Source organism: Pyxicephalus adspersus, chromosome 2 (assembly GCF_032062135.1).
Source record: "Pyxicephalus adspersus chromosome 2, UCB_Pads_2.0, whole genome shotgun sequence".
NCBI lineage: Eukaryota > Metazoa > Chordata > Amphibia > Anura > Pyxicephalidae > Pyxicephalus > Pyxicephalus adspersus.
The window spans coordinates 9,331,266-9,353,836 of record NC_092859.1 but is presented as its reverse complement, the minus strand read 5'-3'; the positions used below and the strand labels follow the sequence as shown (position 1 = coordinate 9,353,836).

General features: G+C 42.9%; 1 protein-coding gene across 3 annotated transcripts in view; it reads right to left on the bottom strand.

The window, feature by feature from the left end:
- LOC140322815 (venom factor-like) overlaps positions 1 to 22,551 on the bottom strand; it is a 107,434-nt gene extending 84,883 nt beyond the window's left edge. Inside the window, exons 1-8 of one of the 3 annotated variants that reach the window (XM_072399426.1) lie at positions 22,414 to 22,551; positions 20,003 to 20,186; positions 17,966 to 18,134; positions 16,301 to 16,371; positions 3,181 to 3,272; positions 1,844 to 1,923; positions 1,631 to 1,718; positions 145 to 247 (exon numbers count right to left, since the gene is read on the bottom strand). In XM_072399426.1, the coding sequence (XP_072255527.1) occupies positions 145 to 247; positions 1,631 to 1,718; positions 1,844 to 1,923; positions 3,181 to 3,272; positions 16,301 to 16,371; positions 17,966 to 18,134; positions 20,003 to 20,186; positions 22,414 to 22,481 (855 nt within the window). In that variant the 5' untranslated portion in view covers positions 22,482 to 22,551. Of the gene's footprint in view, positions 1 to 144; positions 248 to 1,630; positions 1,719 to 1,843; positions 1,924 to 3,180; positions 3,273 to 16,300; positions 16,372 to 17,965; positions 18,135 to 19,584; positions 19,711 to 20,002; positions 20,187 to 22,413 lie in introns of those variants that run through there. The other 2 variants (XM_072399427.1, XM_072399429.1) reach the window with 2 other exon arrangements.
- Between the last annotated feature and the right edge of the window lie 20 nt (positions 22,552 to 22,571).

Sequence of the window (22,571 nt, the reverse complement as noted above, 5' to 3'; positions counted from 1 at the left end):
CATGTAAAAATGAAAATAAAATTGACATGAAACTATCATAAATCTCTAAGCATCCTGGAATAACATAATGATAAAGGTACATAGTGATAGGACATACAAAATATAAAGATATACAAGGTGTATGGATTAATTTAATTCAATTACCTCAATTCTCCTCAGGGATTCGGTCAGAGTTTTCCTTTCATTGTCTTTTTTCAGGGAAAATAAGACAAAGGCATTGCCAGAAACTTTTTTCCCATACGTATAACTGAATATAAAAGAAGATTGGTGTTACAGTTCGCAGGGCTTAGACTTGTGGTTGAGCTCAGTGTTCTGCTGCAGGCCTAACCTCGCTCCCTACGGCTTCCACTCAACTGAATGGGAACTGAGTGGGCAAATATTACTTGCATATGGCTGCAGTAGATTGTGGTAAGTCACTTCTAGCTACGTACTTGCTTTTCCAACTCTGGACATCAATCTCAACCCCATAAATCCATGACACAACAGATGATTGACAACAATAATACAGGATTCTTTCAGAGTTTTATGTAGAATGTTTTTTTTCTTGATGAAGCGGTCATAACTACGAAACGTGTAGATAATATAATCAAGTGAAGAATTGAATAACAAAGTGATTCAATCTGATTGTGTTAATACCTCAAAAAAGTTTTAACAGTGAGACACATCTGACTCAAAGCTATATTTAAATAACTACATCTATATCTGTTTTATTATTTATTATGTATTGGTGGAACAATACTGATAAATGAAGTTTGTTTGTTTTAAGTATACAAAGTCTCTACAGCTTACTTCAGGCTTTTTTTTAATTTTTTTCAAATGTTGAAACAATTGGGATGTGGCAGAGGAGTTATTAGGACTAGGTAATCATACCAAGAGAAAAAACTATAGGAACTTTTTTGGCACTCAAGCAGAGATAGCATTGGTTCACATAGCATTAAACTGATAATATACCCACCTGGGTATCGTATCTAGCTGAGGGGCTATGAGAACACATATATCAACCTGAACATGTATCACAACTCCACCTGAATAAGCACCAGCTGCGCTGAGGAACTAAAACACTATTCCACTGTTTGGTCCATTAGAGTGTAAATCTTGATTAGTATTTATTGTAGAAAGGACCCTTAGAAATAATGGGTACTTCTTCGAACACATGTTTCTTGAAAATCGTTTTCTGGCCCACAAAAAGTTGATGTTCTCTCTGCACTTTTGGGGGCTTTTAAACAATTTTCTGTTGATTCTGTTAATATGGTATTTAAAAAAAAAATCCTTTTTTTTTGGGAGGGGAGGTTAAAGCTTTTGCTCTTTTTTTCCCTAGTTTGGCATTCAGGTATTGGCACCATATAGCATTTGTTGGTTATGTGTCCTGCTTAACAGAACTCCATAGTCTCTGGTATTGAATAACACTGGGCCTGGGCTGGATTGTAAATAAGTAGATCTCTAAGGGACAACATTATGGGGTGAGAATTGAAGCAAAAACTGCTTTTCCATCTACTGTGTCTACTTAAACAACAATATAATATTAAAAGCAAAATTAAAAAACAATTAAGCTTTAAAATAGTGTCCATGTCCACCAAAATACCTAAACTCAATATACTGATATCACCAGCAATGCTAGGCAGGTACTCACTCAGCTTTAATTGTCACAAAGAACGTTTCATCATCAATATACATGAAATTACGATCTGGTTTTATCTTGACTTCAAAATTTGGCAACACTGGAAATCAGAAAAATTAAACAAGTTAAAATGAACATTTCAAATGTGAAAGTGTGTTTGTGGGGGTCTTCCTATACCGCCAAACATTTTGCCAAACAAGCCCGCTTCGAGACAGATATTCTTACCGTATTCTTTCACTTCAAAGTTGGTGGTGAATTCTTGAAGCGTGCCATCAAACTTTGTAGAGATGGTCCATGTGCCAATACTAAAATGAAAGCAAATTTTTGTTAGAAGTGACCCATCAAGGTCTGATGAAACTCAATGTCTGAAAAATGAAATCAAATAAACAATTTGTTTTTATTGGGAATAAATGGTGGTTTTGTACATATAAGGGTTTGACAGAATGGATTTAGAAGTAGCTTGGTACCCTCTACACAGCAGCGGAATGAAAGTTGGCCTTAATAAAGAATGGATATTGTAGGTTTTTTATCCGTGTAGCAGGGCCAAAGTTGCAAGAATTAGGCTAACTATAGCACTATCTAGTCATCTACTAGGGTAATATCAAACACAGGCAATTTTCACAGACTGATGAGCACCACATGGTTCCTGTTGAAGGAGGACAATATAGTCACAGATATTTATAAGAATGTATTGTTTATGTGATGGTGGTTGCATCATTAAGAACTGGGTACTTGGCTTTGGAAATGACCAGAAAACAATGCAGAGGGCAAAAGCAGTGGTTGTCCAACCTCACAAACACAAAAATCAATCAACAGGGACTTTTGATGAAGTGTATCATATTCGTAATATGAGTAGTAGTATATGGCAACAAACCTTTCTTGACCTAAAATTGTCAAAGGTTTGCCACTTCTTGGATGCCACCTATTTGCCCCCAAAAAGAAATGAACAAGAACATATTTCCCATGAGAAAAATCATAAAGTTAAGTAGATCTTTTTCCTTGGAAGGTCCACTTCCTGCCACCAGCACCCCTTACTGGACTCCCAGGAGTTGCCCTTGCATTACCACTGTGACCAGGTACCAAGATAACACTAGTTGTTTGGTTCTATATTGGAAAGCTCCATCCAGGGACCTTCTAGAAATGGAATTGGGGCAATTGGGGCAATATGCATGTGTGTTCCCGCACAACCAAACTTTTGCCTGCCCCTTTGTTAGCAGGGGTAACCCCCCAAGCCTAACAAGCCAAGCAAAGTCCCTTCACATGGCATTGTCAACAAAATTGTTGAGAACTGGGGACTCGGGGCAACTGATGGGAACATGTTATATAAAACATGTGCTATATAATATAAAAAATGTAGAAAAACAACATATATCAAGCCTTCTGCCAAGTTTTTTCAAGTTCTTTAGTCTGGAATATGTTCCCACGTACAACCCTCTCCATCACTAGAAGTCCCAAGTTTGATGATAGGGCTTTTCAATTAACTCAAAAAGAGGGGATATAAAAACACTTTTCACAAAAATACATTTCTCACTTTCACCCATTTTTACTTGCCCATCTCATACCTTGGTACATCAGACAATGGATAGGTCTTTGAAATAATGCCTGATGCATCAGGAATAAACTGTTCATTCTTCACCAATATTCCATCTGGATTCTAGAACACAGAAATAGAAATAAATACAGGAAGTATGTTATGTAGATTTCTTCTATTTTAGTGCCACTAAGACAATAAATTACTGACTAGTGAAGCTACAGGAACTGCTCTTCTTCTGCTGCATCTCTTTGTAGTTCTCTTTATTTACTTCCATTGCACCTAAGAATCAAATTCAAGTTCCTGTGCTTTGCCTTCAAATCCCTCCACAGTTCTTGTCCCACTTACCTTTCTGACCTGGTGAAAAAATACTCCCATAGCGTGTCTCTTCGCTCCTTCAATGACCTACTACTTACCTACTAGTGACCTCCTCACTCATAACCTCATCACACGTACGACTACAAGACTTTTCTAGAGCTGCTCCAACTCTCTGGAATGATCTTCCTCATCCTTTTCGGCTTGCTCCCACTTTCTGCTCATTTAAAAGAGTACACAAAACCTATTTTTAAAACTTGCCTTCCCATCTTCTTCTGTCTTTTAAAACTCTCACCACAATATATATATCCCCTTCTACTGTGTGTATTTTCCCCATCTCTTAGATTGAAAGCTCTTCGTGGCAGGGTCCTCTCCTCCTGTGTCACTGTCTGTATTCGTCTGTCATTTGCAACCCCTATTTAGTATACAGCGCAACGTAATATGTTGGCTTATTAATATTAATAATAATAATTAACAGAATGATAGTCAAGAAAGCAACAATTGTAGGAAATAAGCTATTAGAGTGCAAGTATTTAATACCACAACCTATCTTTACATACCTGGGCCCAGTTTATGAGCACCAAAGTATTACATATTTTGAACACTCAGTAAAAACATTTTTAAACAAGTCCTAACCCACCTCAGAAGCACTACATATTGTGAAGAGATTTATCAGTGACTGATCACCAAACAGCATTTACCCCGACCTGGCAAAAACCCATTTTCTTGAATGGAATGTGAATCGCTAGTATTGTTGTTCGAATTCGGGTCATCCTAATGTTTGACCCGAATATGACCGTTCGAATTCGGGTGGGCCCGACCCAAATTTTGCTGCATTCGAATACCCAAATTTGAACCTCCCACAATGCACTCAAACAACCACCTGGGGGCACCTCCCCCATGATGCACAGTGCCCTCCAATTAGAGCAGGGATGCCCCCTCCATCTTTGTTGTGGCAGACAGCCGATTGGCTGTCTGTCACTGCATGCCACACAGGCAGCCATTGGCCTATATAAGGCCAAGGCATGCCTGCATTTACCACTCCTGACAGAGACCACAACCTTTCTGTGCTGCTTGGCTTGCTTTCTTTGTCAAGTGAAAAAAAAGTGCTTTACTTTGGTAGACTGTGTCACACTCACACTATTAGTCAGATAGATTGTTGGATTGTACTGTATTTGTGCAGTCCTGAAATCTACTGTACTATAGGTAGAGTGTTTCACTGTTAGCATGAGCACCCATTTAAAAAGCCACCAACCTGGCAGGAACACCTGGTGAAAGAACAGAGCTCTGTGCAATCACCTCCGCCCAAGAAGCAAGCTCCAACTGCTCGATCTTTCTTTCCTCCTTCTGCCACTACAGTTTCCAGTGCTGCTGCCAGCAATTTGAGTGTGGCATGTAGCCGATCATTACCTTTTTCAGGCTCCACCAGCGGTGAGCAAGAGCTCCAACGCAGATCGGCTGCTGTCTGTGGTGTTGCTAGCAGTCAGGACCAGGAATCTTTGCCATCCCCCACAACTTCTACCCCATCGTCCAATGTTTCTGTGGTTATCATTAGCAGCATCCAATCTTCCATCCCCCAGATGCTGGAGTGCAAGAGGAAATATGGCCCAAATGACCCCAAAACAAAGCTGATCAATGCGGCAATTGCACAGCTGATTCCATTGGAGCTCCTCCCATACCGGCTGGTGGACTCCAATGCATTCCGTTACGCAAACCCACAGTACATTATGCCTAAGTGACAGTACTTTTCACAAAAATGTGTTCCTGCTTTGCATGACCACGTGCAGAACAATTTGTCTATGGCCCTGCAGCACTCAGCTTCTGGCAAGGTGCACCTGACAACCGACAGTTGGTCGAGCAAGCATGGAGTGGGAAGATATATTTCCTTTACAGCTCACTGGGTAACTTTGGTGGCAGCACGGGAAGATGCAGCTGCAGCAAGGCCTGTATACCTACCTCCGCCATGTTATTTTCCTCCTCAACCTCCACTTCCACCTCCTCCTTTGAATCTTGTGCCTCAACCTCTTCCTCCAGGGACACATGGAGACCTCCCATTCAGCAGCATCTGTTCACCGCCAGCAACAACCTGCAGTTTTCTATTTCGGTGCACAATTCCGACGTTGCCACACAGTCCTGAAGTTGCGAAGCCTGGGTTCCCTCAGCCACATGGGCGCAGCCATTCTAAGTGCCTTGCGGGAGCAGGAGGAGAAATGGCTAACTCCCAACAGACTTCAGCCAGGCAAGGTCGTGTGTGACAATGGGGCCAAACCTTGCCTGGCTCACGTCATGAACCTCATAGTACAGCGCTTCCTTCAGAATTACCCAGGCATCCAGCCAGTTATAGCCAAATCTCAACCATGCCAGTGCACCAGTTAATTTCTGATGTGGCCACATGTTGGAACTCCACATTTTACATGCTGCAGCGGCTGTCTGAACAACAGGAAGTGGTGGTGGATTACATGGCAGAGTCTGTTCGTTTCAGATGCATACCCACACTACCTTTTTTCAGCCCTGCGGATAGGCTGCAAATTGAGGACTTGTGCACTGTATTGTCACCTTTTGAAGAGACGACCAGGATGATCAGCAGAGATCAGGCCTGTGTCAGTGACACCATCCCCATCATATGCCTGCTGGAACAGATGATGGTGGATCTCGGACACGACACAGAGCGGACGCTGCAAATATCATCTTAGACATGCGTGCCTAGTATGCATAGTGCACCACCAATCCAGGAAGAGGAGGAGGTGGAAGAGGATGAGGAGGACATTGCAGGCATGAGAGAAGGAGAGGAAGGGGCAGAGGAGGATATTGAGGGTACATCATCCACCCAAACACAAGGCAAGACCAGGCGGAGGAGGAGAAGGATGACCCTGTGCTGCTGTTCGACCCACAGGAGTGTGGGTTCAGAATTACCTCAGCTGTGGGCAGTTTGAGCCACATGACATCCTTCTTGCAGGAGTGCCTAGCCAAAGATCCACGCATAAAACACATAAAAACAAAGACTGATGACTATTGGATTGCTACATTACTGGATCCACGTTACAAGCCTGAGATACAACTGATCTTGCCCCAATACAGGGGAATGACATAAAATGCAGCACTACCAAGAAGTGCTTGTAAGGGACTTGTGCTCAGCCTTTCCAGCCGGCAGCAGCAGCAGCAGCAGGGATCCCCACGGCAGTTCCAGCAGCCATGGGAGCCAAGCAACTGCTTTAAGCGGCATGGGTGGTAGCAGCAGTAGAGGTCGTCTAAGCCTAACTGCAGGCTTTTTTTCAGCGGAAGCAAGCTGCCAGTGGTGCAGCAATTGCCAATGAAACTGAGAAGCAGTACTCAGTCATGGTGAATGAATGCGTGAGCTCTGCATGCGACATCTGCAACCCACAAAGCCAGGACCCACTGGGCTACTGGGTATCCAAGCTTGAGCAGTGGTCGGAGCTGGCAGAACATGCCATTCAGATCCTTGCCTGCCCAGCAGCAGGTGTGTTATCTGAAAGGGTGTTCAGTGCAGCTGGGGGCGTAGTGAGTGACAAACAGATTCGGCTTTCCGCAGAAAATGTAGACCGAATCACTTTTATTAAAATGAATAAGGCTTGGATTGGCAATGACTTTAACACCCCCTCTGCAGTTTGTACTGATTAGTCATCAACTGCTGCATGGACATGAAGATGCTAAGAGCACGTTCACAGCCTTTGGGCATCTCCTTCTACTCCTCACCCTAGTGGCCCTCTACCTCTACTCTTTCTCTGAGGTTTATAACTTGCAAAGGAGCTGTGTAACTGGCAAATTTTTTTTTACCGAGCACCCCCCTCAGGGCCCTCTGCCTTTATATACTTTGAGGCTTATCACTTGTAATGGAGCTGTGTGAACCATAATTAAGAAATTTGTATTTTTAGTAGAGAAATACATAATTTTTTCTATCCTTTTGGATAGATAGCGAGTGCTATCAAAAATAAAAAAATCTGTATTTTTCTTTACAGAAACACAACTTTTTTTCTGGCTTTTTTGATAGATAGCAAGTAGGATCAGAATGAAATATCTTTATTTTTTTACAGAAATACAGACATTTTTCTGTTTATTTTCATAGGTAGCAAGTGTTATCAGAATTAATTCTCTGTATTTTTTTTACAGAAATACAGAAAATTTTCTGTTTATTTTCATAGGTAGCAAGAAAGATCAGAATTAATTCTCTGTATTTTTTTTACAGAAATACAGAAATTTTCAGTTTATTTTGATAGGTAGCAAGTGATATCAGAAATAATTATCTGTATTTTTCTTACAGAAATATAGAATTTGTTATGTTTATTTTGATGCATAGCAAGTTTAGCAATCTATGAAAATACACAGAAACTTTTCTGTATTTCTGTAAAAAAATGCAGAGAATTAATTCTGATACCACTTGCTATCTATCAAAATAAACATAAAAAAATTCTGTATTTCTGTAAAAAAATTACAGAGCATTAATTCTGATACCACCTGCTATCTATCAAAATAAACATAAAAACTTCTGTATTGCTGTAAAACAAATTACAGAGAATTAATTCTGATACCACTTGCTATCTATCAAAATAAACATAAAAGTTTCTGTAAAAAAATTACAGAGAATTAATTTTGATACCACTTGCTATCTATCAAAACAAACATAAAAATTCGGTATTGCTGTAAAAAAAATACAGAGAATTAATTCTCATACCACTTGCTATCTATCAAAATAAACAGAGATATCTAATCAAAAATTACAGAGAATTAATTCTGATACCATTTGCTATCAAAATAAACTGATTTTTTTATTTCTGTAAAAAAAATACAGAGAATTAATTCTGATACCACTTGCTATCTATCAAAATAAACATAAAAATCTCTGTATTTCTTTAAAAAAAAATACAGATATTTTATTATGATAGCACTTCATATCTTACCTAAAACCCATAAAAAATTCAGTATTTCTTGCCAAAAAATATAGATATTTTTATCCAATCCCACTTTGCTATTTATCTCCAAAGCCATAAAAATTTCTATATTTCTCTTTCAAAAATCTAGATATTTAATTCTGATAGCACTTTGTATCGATCCAAAAGACCATAAAAACTTTGATATTTCTCTACAGAAAATACAGATCTTTAGTTCTGATCCCACTGTGCTATATATCCCTAAAGCCATAAAAATGTATGTATTATTATACAAACAATACAGATTTTTAATTCTGATAGCACTTTCATATATATCCTAAAACCCATAAAATTTATGTATTTATGTGAGACAAATACATAAATTTAACTGTGATAGCACTTGCTAGATATCCACAAATGATAAAAAAAAATGAATGTATTTCCCTGCGTATTCCGCCAAGTATGTTACCTTTTATGTGGTTTCACTACATAGTAGGTATGGAAAGTGTGATTTTTGTTAATCCATTAATGTCCCAATTAGATACAGCTTCTATACTGTCCATAGAGTTTATGGTCTCAACCTCCAATGTGGTCCACGCTCCGTACCAGGGACCAACGCCTCCTACAGCTTGTTACTGCTGCCGCCTTCCCAGTACCCAACTCTAGATGCAAGATACTAATGTAGTCCACGATCCGTCTCAGAGCCCACCACCCCCTCCTCCTGCTTGTAAATAATGCTGCTGCCTGCCAAGTACCAGACTTTAGATGCCAGAAACTAATGCCGTCTACACTCCGTCTCAGAGACCACCACCTCTTCCTCCTGCTGTAAATGATGCTGCCGCCTCCCCAGTACCTGACTTTAGATGCCAGAAACTAATGCTGTCCACACTCCATGTCAGAGCCCACCGCCTCCTCCTCCTGCTGTAAATGATGCTACCAACTGCCCAGTACCTGACTTTAGATGCCAGACGCTAATGCCGTCCATACTCCGTCTCAGAGCCCACCGCCTCCTCCTCCTGCTGTAAATGATGCTACCGCCTGCCCACTACCTGACTTTAGATGCCAGAAACTAATGACGTCCACACTTCGTCTCCTCCTCCTACTGTAAATGATGCTGCCAACTGCCCAGTACCTGACTTTAGATGCCAGACAATAATGCCGTCCATACTCTGTCTCAGAGCCCACTGCCTGCTCCTCCTGCTGTAAATGATGCTAGCACCTGCCCAGAACCTGACTTTAGATGCCAGAAATTAATGCCGTCTACACTCCATCTCAGAGACCACCACCTCCTCCTCCTGCTGTAAATGATGCTGCCGCCTCCCCAGTACCGTAATTTGGATGCCAGAAACTAATGCTGTCCACACTCCATCTCAAAGCCCACCGCCTACTCCTCTTGCTGTAAATGATGCTGCCGCCTGCCCAGTACCTGAGCTTAAATGCCAGACAATAATGCCGTCCATACTCCGTCCCACAGCCCACCGCCTCCTCCTGCTGTAAATGATGCTATCGCCTGCCCAGTATCTGACTTTAGATTCCAGAAACTAATGCCGTCCACACTCCGTCTCAGAGACAACCCTCTCCTCCCCCTCCTGCTGTAAATGATGCTGCCGCCCTCCCCGTACCTGACTTTAGATGCCAGAAATTAATGCCGTCCACACTCCGTCTCAGAGACCACCACCTCCTCCTTCTGCTGAAAATGATGCTGCCGCCTGCCCAGTACCTGACTTTAGATGCCAGAAAGTAATGCTGTCCACACTCCATCTCAGAGCCCACCGCCTCCTCCTCCTGCTGTAAATGATGCTTCCGCCTGCCCAGTACAAGACTTTAGATGCTAGACAATAATGCCGTCCATATTCCGTCTCAGAGCCCACCGGCTTCCCCTCCTGCTGCTGTAAATGATGCTGCCGCCCTCCCAGTACCTGACTTTAGATGCCAGAAACTATTGCCGTCCACATTACATCTCAGAGGCCACCACCTCCTCCTTCTCCTCCTACTGTAAATGATGCTATCGCCTGCCCAGTATCTGACATTAGATGCCAGAAACTAATGCCATCTACTCTCTGTCTCAGAGATCACCACCTCCTCCTCCTCCTGCTGTAAATGATACTGCGCCCTGCCTGTACCTGACTATAGATGCTGGAAACTAATGCCGTCCACACGCCGTCTCAGCCCACCGCCTTCTCCTTCTGCTGTAAATGATGTTGGTGCCTCCCCAGTACCGGACTTTAGATGCCAGACAATAATGCCGTCCACACGCCATCTCAGAGCCCACCGCCTTCTCCTCCTGCTGTAAATGATGCTGCCGCCTGCCCAGTACCTGACCTTAAATGCCAGACAATAATGCCGTCCATACTCCGTCTCACAGCCCACCACCTCCTCCTGCTGTAAATGATGCTATCGCCTGCCCAGTATCTGACTTTAGATTCCCGACACTAATGCCGTCCACACTCCGTCTCAGAGACCACGACCTCCTCCTCCTGCTGTAAATGATGCTGAAGCCATGCCAGTACCTGACTTTAGATGCCGGAAGCGATTGCCGTCCACACTTCATCTCAGCCCACCGCCTTCTCCTCCTGCTGTAAATGATGCTGCCACCTCCCCAGTACCTGACTTTAGATGCCGGAAACTAATTCTGTCCACACTCCATCACAGAGACCACCACCTCCTCCTCCTCCTGCTGTAAATGATGCTGCCGCCTGCCCAGTACCTTACCTTAAATTCCAGACACTAATGCTGTCCACACCCCATTTTAGAGCCCACCGCCTCCTCCTCCTCCTGCTGTAAATGATGCTGCCGCCTTGCCAGTACCTGACTTTAGATGCCAGAATCTAATGCCGTCCACACTCCATCTCAGAGCCCACTGCCTCCTCCTCCTGCTGTAAATGATGCTGCCGCCTCCCCAGTACCTGACTTTAGATGCCAGAAACTAACGCCCTTCACACTACATCTCAGAGCCCACCACCTCCTCCTCCTGCTGTAAATGATGCTGCCGCCTGCCCAGTACAAGACTTTAGATGCCAAAAACTAATGCCGTCCACACTCCGTCTCAGCCGTCCACACTCCGTCTCAGAGACCACCACCTCCTCCTCCTCCTGCTGTAAATGATCCTGCCGCCTGCCCAGTACCTGACCTTAAATGCCAGACAATAATGCCGTCCATACTCCATCTCACAGCCCACCGCCTCCTCCTGCTGTAAATGATGCTGCCGCCTACCCAGTACCTGAATTTAGATGCCAGAAACTAATGCCGTCCACACTCCGTCTCAGAGATCACCTCCTCTTGCTGTAAATGATTCTGCCGCCATGCCAGTACCTGACTTTAGATGCCGGAAACAAATGCCGTACACACTCCGTCACAGCCCACCGCCTTCTCCTCCTGCTGTAAATGATGCTACTGCCGCCCCCCCCAGTACCTGAATTTAGATGCCAGAAACTAATGCCGTCCACACTCTATCTCAGAGCCCACCGCCTCTTCCTCCTGCTGTAAATGATCCTGCCACCTGCCCAGTACCTGACCTTAAATGCCAGACAATAATGCCGTCCATACTCCGTCTCACAGCCCACCGCCTCCTCCTGCTGTAAATGATGCTGCCACCTCCCCAGTACCTGACTTTGGATGCCGGAAACCAATGCTGTCCACACTCCATCTCAGAGACCACCACCACCTCCTCCTCCTCCTGCTGTAAATGATGCTGCCGCCTGCCCAGTACCTGACCTTAAATTCCAGACACTAATGCTGTCCACACTCCATTTTAGAGCCCACCACCTCCTCCTCCTCCTGCTGTAAATGATGCTGCCGCCTTGCCAGTACCTGACTTTAGATGCCGGAATCTAATGCCGTCCTCACTCCATCTCAGAACCCACTGCCTCCTCCTCCTGCTGTAAATGATGCTGCCGCCTCCCCAGTACCGGACTTTAGATGCCAGAAACGAATGCCCTTCACACTACATCTTAGAGCCCACCGCCTCCTCCTCCTGCTGTAAATGATGCTGCCGCCTGCCCAGTACAAGACTTTAGATGCCCAAAACTAATGCCGTCCACACTCCGTCTCAGCCTACTGCCTTTTCCTCCTGCTGTAAATGATGCTGCCGCCTCCCCAGTACATGACTTTAGATGCCAGAAACGAATGCCCTCCACACTCCATCTCAGGGCCCACCACCTCCTCCTCCTGCTGTAAATGATGCTGCCGCCTGCCCAGTACAAGACTTTAGATGCCAAAAACTAATCCCGTCCATACTCCGTCTCAGAGCCCACCGCCTTCTCCTCCTGCTGTAAATGCTGCTGCCTGCCAGTACCTGACTTTAGATGTCAGACAATAATGCTACTACATCTCAGGGCCCACCACCTCCTTCTTCTGCTGTTACTGATGCTGCCTGCCCAATAACCAGCTCTAGATGTCAGGACCCAATACAGTCCCCGCTCTGTCTCAGAGCCCACCACCTCATCCTCCTGCTGTAAATGATGCTGCCACCTGCCCAGTACCAAACTCTAGATGCCAGATTCTAATGCCGTCCACACATTGTTCCAGAGCCCACCGCCTCCTCCTCCCATTCCCCAGGTCTAGATGCCAGACTGGACTCCAGCTCAACAGGGTCTTCTTTGCCCGCTTATTCCTCCAAGCACAATCCCTTTAATGTGGTTTCGCTATATAGTAGGTAGGGACAGATTGGAATGTCCCTCATCCATTCATGTCTCCAATAGCTACTGCCTCTACACTGTCCAAGTAAGTGATGGCCTTCAATATTAATGCCCTCCTTGCTCCGTCTCAGGGCCCACCGCCTCCTCCTCCCAGTCCCCAGCTCTAGATGGCAGACTGGACTCCAGCTCAACATGGTCTTTTTTGCCCGCTGATTTCTCCAAGCACAATCCCTTTCATGTGGTTTCGCTATATAGTAGGTAGGGACAGATGGGAATCTCCCTCATCCATTCATGTTTCCAATCGTTACTGCTTCTACACTGTCCAAAAATGTGATGGCCTTCAATGGTAATGCCCTCCTTGCTCCGTCTCAGGGCCCACCGCCTCCTCCTCCCAGTCCCCATCTCTAGATGCCAGACTGGACTCCAGCTCAACAGGGTGTTCTTTCCCTGCTGATTCCTCCAAGCACAATCCCTTTCATCTGATGATGTTTGAAACGTCTCTTGATGCGGCGTCTGCGTTGTAGCCGAGATCCACCATCATCTGTTCCAGCTGACATATGATGGAGATGGTGTCACTGACACAGGCCTGATCTCTGTTGATCATCTTGGTGGTGTCTTCAAAAGGTGACACAATACAGTGCACAAGTCCTACATTTGCAGCCACTCTGCAGGGCTGAAGAAGGGTAGTGTAGGTATACGTCTCAAACGAACAGACACGTAATCCACCACAGCTTTCTGTTGATCAGCCAACCGCTGCAGCATGTAAAAGGTGGAATTTCAATGTGTGGCCACATCACAAATTAACCGGTGCACTGGCAGGTTCAGATTTCGCTGTTAATCCACAAATCTGGCACTGGCTGTGTTCGACCGGCAGAAATGTGCTGACAACTTTCTTACCTTCAGCAACAGCAGGTGGAGGCCTGGGTAATTCCTAAGGAAGTGCTGTACTATCAGGTTCATGACGTGAGCCAGTCAAGGTACGTGTGTGACTTTCCCACAACACAGGGCTGCCAGCAGATTGGCCCCGTTGTCACACATGACCTTGCCTGTAGCCATATGTCCTCCTGCTTCCACAAGGCACTTAGAATGGCTGCGCCCCGTGGAAGAGGCAACACAGGCTTCGCAAACTCAGGACTGCGTGGCAACGTAGGAATTGTGCACCCAAATAGCAAACTGCAGGATCTTGCTGGTGGTAAACTGATGCTGCCGAATAGGAGGTGCTGAGTCTCCACTGCAAAGTGTCCCTGGAAGAATAGTTTAAGGCACAAGAGTCAAAGAAAGGGGTGGAAGTGGACATTGAGGAGGAAATTGCATGGCGATGTGCTCTGGGCGGAGGTGAGTATGCAGGCCTTGCTGCAGCTGCATCTTCCCCTGTTGCCATCAAAGTTACCCAGTAAGCTGTATAAGAAATATATCTTCCCAGTCCATGCTTGCTCGATCAACCAGTGCAAAGCAGGAACACATTTTTGTGCAAAATACTGTGGCTTAGACATAACGTACTGTAGGTTCCTGCAGGGAAATGCGTAACAGAACACATTAGAGTCCACCAACCGGTAAGGGAGGAGCTCTGATGCTATCAGCTGTGCAATTGCCACATTGATTAGCTTTGTTTTTGGGTCATTCGGGACATATTTCCTCTTGCGCTTCAGCATCTGGGGGATGGAAGGTTGGATGCTGCTAATGCTAACCACAGAGGGGTAGAAGTTGTGGGGGATGGCAATGATGCCTGGTCTTGACTGCTAGCAATGCAACAAACAGCAGCTGATCTGAGTTGGAGCTCTTGCTCACCGCTGGTGGAACCTGAAAAAGGTAATGCTCGGCTACATGCCCCCCTCAAATTGATGGCAGCAGCACAGGTAACTTTGGTGGCAAAAGGAGGAAAGGCAGTGGAGGAACATCGAGCAGTTGGAGCTTGCTTCTTGGGCGGAGGTGGTCGCACAAAGCTGGGTACTGGGCAGTGGGCAGGTGGCAGCAGTAAGAGCAGGAGCCTGCCGCTTCCTCCTCATGCTATTACTGCTGCTGCCTGCCCACTGCCCAGTACCCAGTTCTAGATGCCAGACTAGACTCAGGCTCAACAGGGTCTTCTTTCCCCGCTGATTCCACCAAGCCTGTTCCGTTTCATGTGGTTTCGCTACACAGTAGGTACGGATTGGAATCTCGTTGATCCATTCACGGCTCCAATAGCTACAGCTTCAACATTGTCCGTATGGGTGATGGCCTCAACCTCTAATGCCGTCCTTGCTCCTTCTCAGGGCCCAACGCCTCCTCCTCATGCTGTAACTGATGCCGCCTGCCTAGTTCCCAACTCTGGATGCCAGTTACCAATGCATTTCCTGCTCCGTCTCAGTGCCCACCGCCTCCTCCTACTGCTGCTGCTGCTGCTGCCACCTGTCACTTGTAACGTATAACAGAGCTGTGTAGCTGGCTAATTTTTGGACTGAATGACCGCCCTCAGAGACCTGTGTATGGCTTGTAACGGAGTGGTGAAACCTGGTGGCTAATTTTTGAACCAGAGGAACCCCCTCATGTCCCTCTCTGGCTGTACTCGGAGACCGTGTAAAATCCGGTATGTTCCCTTGGTCGACCCAAAAAATGGCAGGAGCTATTCGACGAAAACTACTTGCCAGCAACCGAAAAAAGACTTCCTTATTTTATTTTTACTTGTACAGTGTTTTGCAGAGCTGGGAGAGTCTTGACATGTTATTTTAAATGTATTTATAGGCTGTAGAAGCTCTCCACCGACTCAAATAACAACCCGAATTTTCCCCCCATTGACTTTATTGGAGTCGAATTCGATGTTCGATCACCCGAATAGTTATGCACTATTCGACCGAATAGTGGTCGAATCGAATAGTGACCTATTCGACTAACACTACGGATCAGAACATTTTTTAGCTCATAGGCCATCGATCACCAGAAATATACCAGTAGTGGCCACTGGTAATATATCAGAAAGAACAGAAAGTTGTAATAGTGTTGTTTTTAAATAAACTTTTGCATGCCAGTTGTATAAAATCATCATCAATAATAAATAATAATGAATAATATTCAATAATAAAAGTGCCAAGTATGCACATAAGTGATAAATTCAAAATACCTTGCTAAGTTTTACACCTAAATGGTCACTCTATTTAGCCAAGAAAGACTTTACTGGGCTATTCTCCAATTTAGATGCCCTGAATTACAGCAGCTTAATTTTTCATGGTTACGTGGTAAAGGTCCACCAACTGCCACCCTTCATCCAATAAGACTCTGTGACCCGTAAGGTAGTTTTCATTGAAAAATGAGAGTATGATAGTTGAGCTGTACTTACCAGGAATTCTACGAGCACAGCCCTGTTTGTAGGCTGCATGTTGAAATTTACAGGATAAAGACGATATTGAACTAGAGGGATAAAAATACAGAACATTACAATGCAAAGTTGCCCACAATGGGGTAGACTTGATTAATGTTTTTCTCTTTCAATCATTTTAATTTCAGAAGTTTTGATGAAACAAAAGACAGAAAGCAGCAATTTAAAGTAGGCAAGCACAATAACAGTGGAGGAAGGAAGGAAAAAGAGGGGTTCAAAGCGGCACGTGTGTTCAAGAAAACTAATTTGTTAACATAAGAATATTTATAATACAATATTTCTGATTAACTTAATAAAATCAGTCATTTGTCCTTTGTCAATAAAAGTCTGCACAAAATGGAATATTGAGTCCCATGAGATTTATTCACAGGGACCAAACGCGTTTTGCAGATAGGGTTTTCTGCTTCTTCAGGGGAGGATTTCTGTTCAGCAGGAAATTTTAGCAGCCTTGGTGCTTTATTGGTGTAGGACTAGCGTATATTAAGACCCACTATTATTGTACTTACCCATAAAAATATAGCAATCACATGGCTAAAAATATAGATCAATGTTCTTGAGTTCTTGAATCAATGGTATATAAAGTTGTGTCTAAAGTTTAGCTATGACCCTAAACTTACAAAAACCCACTGAAGAATGAATGATACATGTGTATCAGTGATACATAGTGTTGTTCGAATTTGCCTGTGTTTAGTTCAAGGTCTGTTAAGCCAAGTTGATTCTGATTCGGAAGTTTGCCTTGCAACTGTAAAGAACAACTGCGACCCTGTTAGTATTCCCACCAATAACAAGCATCAACCAACACCAATGCTTGGATTTGCCTGAGTTTAGTTCAAGATCTGATCATCCAACCTAAGATATAATTTATTAAGCAGAAGTTTGCCTTGCCACCCTTAAGAACAACTGTGAGCTCATTTGTGGTCGCACCATTGACGGCCATCAGCCAATACCATTGCCGAAGTATACCTTGACACTGGGATCACAGCCTTGTGATTCCATCAGTAAAAATTGCCTGTGAGCCCATTGTTAATGAGAAAATCTGGCCTCTATTTTGGGTTGTCAGGACGTTTAAAGAGTGAAAAATTACAGAGAACCATTTCAACCACTTTTGTCCATCATTAGGTTAAATATGGTCAATGATAATTTGGTCCTAAGATGACTCAAGTATGGGGACTCCCACTGTTGGCTTCCTTAAATGTTAGTATTTCCTACTTCTATACTTGTTGATATGGGGCTGATTCTTTGGGCCTGATTTAATAAAGTACTCCAAGACTAACAGACTAAGATAACTAAGAAAGACCAACAAGGGGTAACCTGGGTGATCCAGCAATCTGGAATGGATCTGGTCCAGAAAGAAAAACTTCTGGCAACTAATATTATTATTACACAGTATTTATATAGCGCCATCATATTATGCAGCGCTGTACAAAATCTATAGTCATGTCACTAGCTTTCCCTCAAAGGGGCTTACAATGTAATGTCATTGTAATGTAATTTTTTGTATCGCCCAGGTTGATATTCTATCCTGTCTTGGAGAGTCTTATCAAAATGTTCCCTATACCTTTAATCAGAGAGGTAAAGTCATAAAAGTCATACTTGTGCATCTTTGCATTATACAGTTTTACGTACCTGTAGTCCCTGGAGTGTAGATGGGTTTGTCTGTCTGTATGAAGATGTATCCACTGTGGAAGTTCAGGAGGAGAGTTTTCTCTATGTTGCACATTGCGTTAGTGGACTTCACTTCTATGGATACATATTGTTTCTTGTTTGGGTCTTTTATTAAATCTTTACCGGGAATCTGAAAAAAAAAACATATACCATTATCCCAAGCTGGGATACTAAACAAGGTACTTTTCTAAGACTCAGCCTATAACCCACAGAATACATGAAGAACTACTGCGAGACCTTTAACAAGTATTTACATACATATACCCAACCAACCAGAAGCAAAATAAGGCTCCCAGATGTCCCTCAACTGCTGAACCTAAAATGACTCATTACAAATGCATTAGGCTATTGTAAAAGGAGATCCTACCCCAGCCATGCATGGGGGAGAACAGAGTGCAAAGATTTACAGATGGTTTTGGCCAAGTGGGTTTGTGTGGTCAATTGTACCTCGTTCCCTTTGCTGGGATGAATATATACTGTACACCAGCCTTTCTTGACATGGTGTAATCCCTGCTATAACTCCTAAGTACTATATTTGCAGCTTTACAAGGAACCCTAACAACCTCAGGAGAAACGCCGGTTGAGAAATACTGCTGTACACCTTTTTTTCCATCACATTAGCACATTAATAAAGGAACTCCTTTTTCCCGACATGTCAGTCTCACTGCTTTTTTCTACATCTGATAAAAAATTACAGCAGCATTACATTACATTACTTTTTTAGAGTGTTAGCTTTCCCTACATTTTGTAACCCAATTGTTTTTAAATGACCATAAAGTTATGAGTGCTGAGTGGATTTTCCCAAACTCTGCAAAACCCTAACACTAACATTTATTGAAACCCACCCATTCCTCAAACCCTAGCCCTAAACATAACACTTTCTGTAATTACACCTCAACCACCAACATACAAAACCTAAGTAACCCAAAATCTAACAGTAACGCTCCCAGTAGCTCTCACTCTTACCTTTTCTTTAACCCCAAGTCTAAGCGTTGTCTTCAATATCTGATTACAATTATGAATTTCTGTCATCGTAGTTTAGATTTTTCAGCATATCACGCAAAAGGGCAGGTGAGGACAGCTGTCCCTTGCTGCCCTGGCTAAAGGAATATGACAAGATCTGTATCCGAGCAGACAGAGGTCTTGTCATTGTCAGGGAGCAGTTACATTGAGAGGATGAGGCTCTCTCCCCCAATTATGACAGTTGCCACCATTTTTGGCACTCCGAGTCTAGTTTCTACCAAAAGGGAAGAGGACTACATGCTTTTTGGCCAGCCAAATCCCAGAGGACTTGCTACCCCATTTTCTATCCAGGAAGGTCCAAAGATTATTAAAGGGTCTGGTTTTATTATTAGAGGAGACCACAAGCTAGTATTGTTGAGTATTTTTTGACGGGCAAAACTAAAAATAAGGAAATAGGAGAATTGGGGGAAAGTCAATCTGATGGCGAAAATAAACCAAATGTAATAAATGATTGAGTTTTCGGGTGAGAAATGTATAATTCGACCTTTAAAAGTTTTGTCTCTTATGTATTGTTAGAAAGAAATATGGAATGAGATGAAATTGCCCTAAATCCTTACCATTATTTTAGCCGTTCCTAGGTATTGGTTTCCACTATTGATGCTGATCTTGCCACGTGCGAGAAAATTTTTAACGGGGAAAGTTTGGATAAGGTATTCAACATCAAATGCTGAATTGTGTCCATCTATTACCTATCCCATTTTCTATCCAGGAAGGTCCAAAGAATATTAAAGGGTCTGGTTTTATTAGTAGAGGAGACCACAAGCTAGTATTGTTGAGTAATTTTTAATGAGCAAAACTAAAAATAAGGAAATAGGAGAATTGGGGGAAAGTCAATCTGATGGTGAAAATAAACCAAATGTAATAAATGATTGAGTTTATGGGTGAGAAATGTATAATTCGACCTCTAAAAGTTTTGTCTCTTATGTATTGTTAGAAAGAAATATGGAATGAGATCAAATTGCCCTAAATCCTTACTATTATTTTAGCCGTTCCTAGGTATTGGTTTCCACTGTTTATGCTGATCTTGCCACGTGCGAGAAAATTTTTAACGGGGAAAGTTTGGATAAGGTATTCAACATCAAATGCTGAATTGTGTCCATCTATTACAATAGTTTCCTCCGAGTCTATACGTAGCACGCTGGGTGTAATCAAAGTGCATCTGTGAAGAGGAGAACACCAAGTGTAAATATTAAACAGGGAAAATGGTGGTGTGTCAACCCAATAAAGACAATTTCTCAATGTCAAGAAAAATGTATAGATTTTGAACATCTTATGATCACTAGAAAATGTTACATTGGGCAAATCTGGACAAGGCTGCTTCCGAAGCTGTAAAAAAACAATTCAGGAGAGTGAAGGAGGAAAAATATAAAGTCCTGAGGCATAATATAGATCAGTGTTGTGATTTATTGCCTATTAAAAGAAATGAAAGTAATAAAATTACCATATATACTGAATATATGAGAATTTATTATTTGACCTGTACACGCTATTAGAAAAAAGAATCATGTTTTTTATACTTAAGCCACTAGATGGCTCTGTCTCCTCATGTAAAATATATTACATTCTTTACATGAGGACACAGCACCATCTACTGGTAGCAAACAATAATGACCAAAAGAGCAGTTATACTTCTGAAAAAATCCTTGAATTAAACCTGATTTTAGAAAACGTGACATCACCACAAATCCACCACAATGCAGGAAAACCATAGATGGTGGGAGGGCAGGCATGGTGATGTATAAAGGTTTTCTAAACAGGAAGCTGTGATAATGCCTACGTGTGATGCAGAACCTGCATGATTGAAGGAACTAAAATCCATTTATTAAATGGGGCAAGCCAAGGACAGTCAATCTGGGGAGGAAAGAGCTAGAAAGATGATCTGTAATTCTACCCATCTATTTCTAAGGTTTACACAGTCCTACCACACATCAGAGCTTGGTGGGTGACCTGAACTTTTTCTGCTCTTGTTAAATACAGCCTAATCATCTCTTCGCCCCTATCTATGATTGAATAGTAATCACTCCTGAAAAGGGTTCATGGTGGTATTTCTAGCCATTTTAGAAAATTTTCATACCCATCAGTAGGACAGTAGGACATGTTCTAGGGAAAATGGATGAAAAAGGAAAATCTAAGTATACCACTGGAACACATTTAAATTCACATTTAAAACACAATATTTTGTAAAGTATATTAGAAAACCACATTCAGGTCTCTTCTCCTCTTTTTTTTTAGGAAATATCTTTGCAACCACTATTGTTGCCACTTTAATTGCTAAACTTTTAAAGTTTATTGAGCTCTAGGTGTCTGTTGACATCCCGGGGCCACAGTCCAAATGAATCTATTGCCATATTGACATAGAGATTTGGAGGCCGCTTAGTTACAACTCCTGCTAGGATCTTCATTAACCTACATTACCAGGAGAGTCACATGCCCGTGTCTCCAGACTGCCCTGATGGAGATCCAGCCAGTGGCTTTGAGGTCATGTCATCCTGACTTCTGCAGTTTATCCTGTCTATTCCATGTTACATAGTACTAACTGCTTCATTTTGTATGCAACATATTCCCGATCATTGCACTCCAAAAGTTACAAAATCCTGAATTCTATAGTTTATACACAATATAAGGGATAAGCATACTAAGCTCCAGGTGGGGTCTAAAGACAAAGAAATTGGGACTTATCAGAGAACGCATATCCTTCATGGCTATGGCTACAATTCATGCTCTATTTATAATGTTTTTTTTTTGTAGCCACAGCATGGTACTGTATTAAGTTGAAATTGCAAGTGTAAAACCCCGACATCACTGATACCCAATGGAAGGAATCATGGCATATACAGTTTTCTTACGGGCAGGAAGCGGACACTGCAGTCACTCTGCTGCCCTCTAGTGTTCAATTAGAAATAGTAAAACACCAGCAGCCTCTACATACATTCACTGCAAAAACCAACATTTTTTAAACTTTACGTGGAACTCTGCCTATTGGTGGGTGGTGAGCATCTGCAATCACCAAGTATGTACAGCATGCTTGCCCAAATCCTAGGAATTTGTCATTTTGCCCCCAACTCCACAGTGAATTACAGAGTAATTGAGAGTACACAAAGATCCTTTTCAGGCATTGGATGCCCACTGGTTTCAGAAGTTACATTCTCCTTGACTCTCTCTCTCTATATATATTTATACATATATAATAAAGGCTGCTGCAAACACAATTTCTTTAAACTTTCAGTTCTAGTCCCACGAATAAATCTGAATCTTACATACAGCATGTGTTCATTTTCAATAGACAAAATATAATAATTTGGGGTGAAATGCCCATCCGAAAGCCCAGTGCTATATTATAATATATAATACCAGTAAATAATTAATTCGGACATAGCAGTACTTACAGTGTTTGGCCATAAGACAACCCAGCCAAACAACCCAACAGTATGACACAGAAAGCTCTGTACCCCATGGTGTCCCGGGAGGCTATGGGTGGCCTCTGTCAGCTGAGGGGGTTATAAGTCCTGACTTTTGAGGGTTGGATTCCTGACTACATGATAGC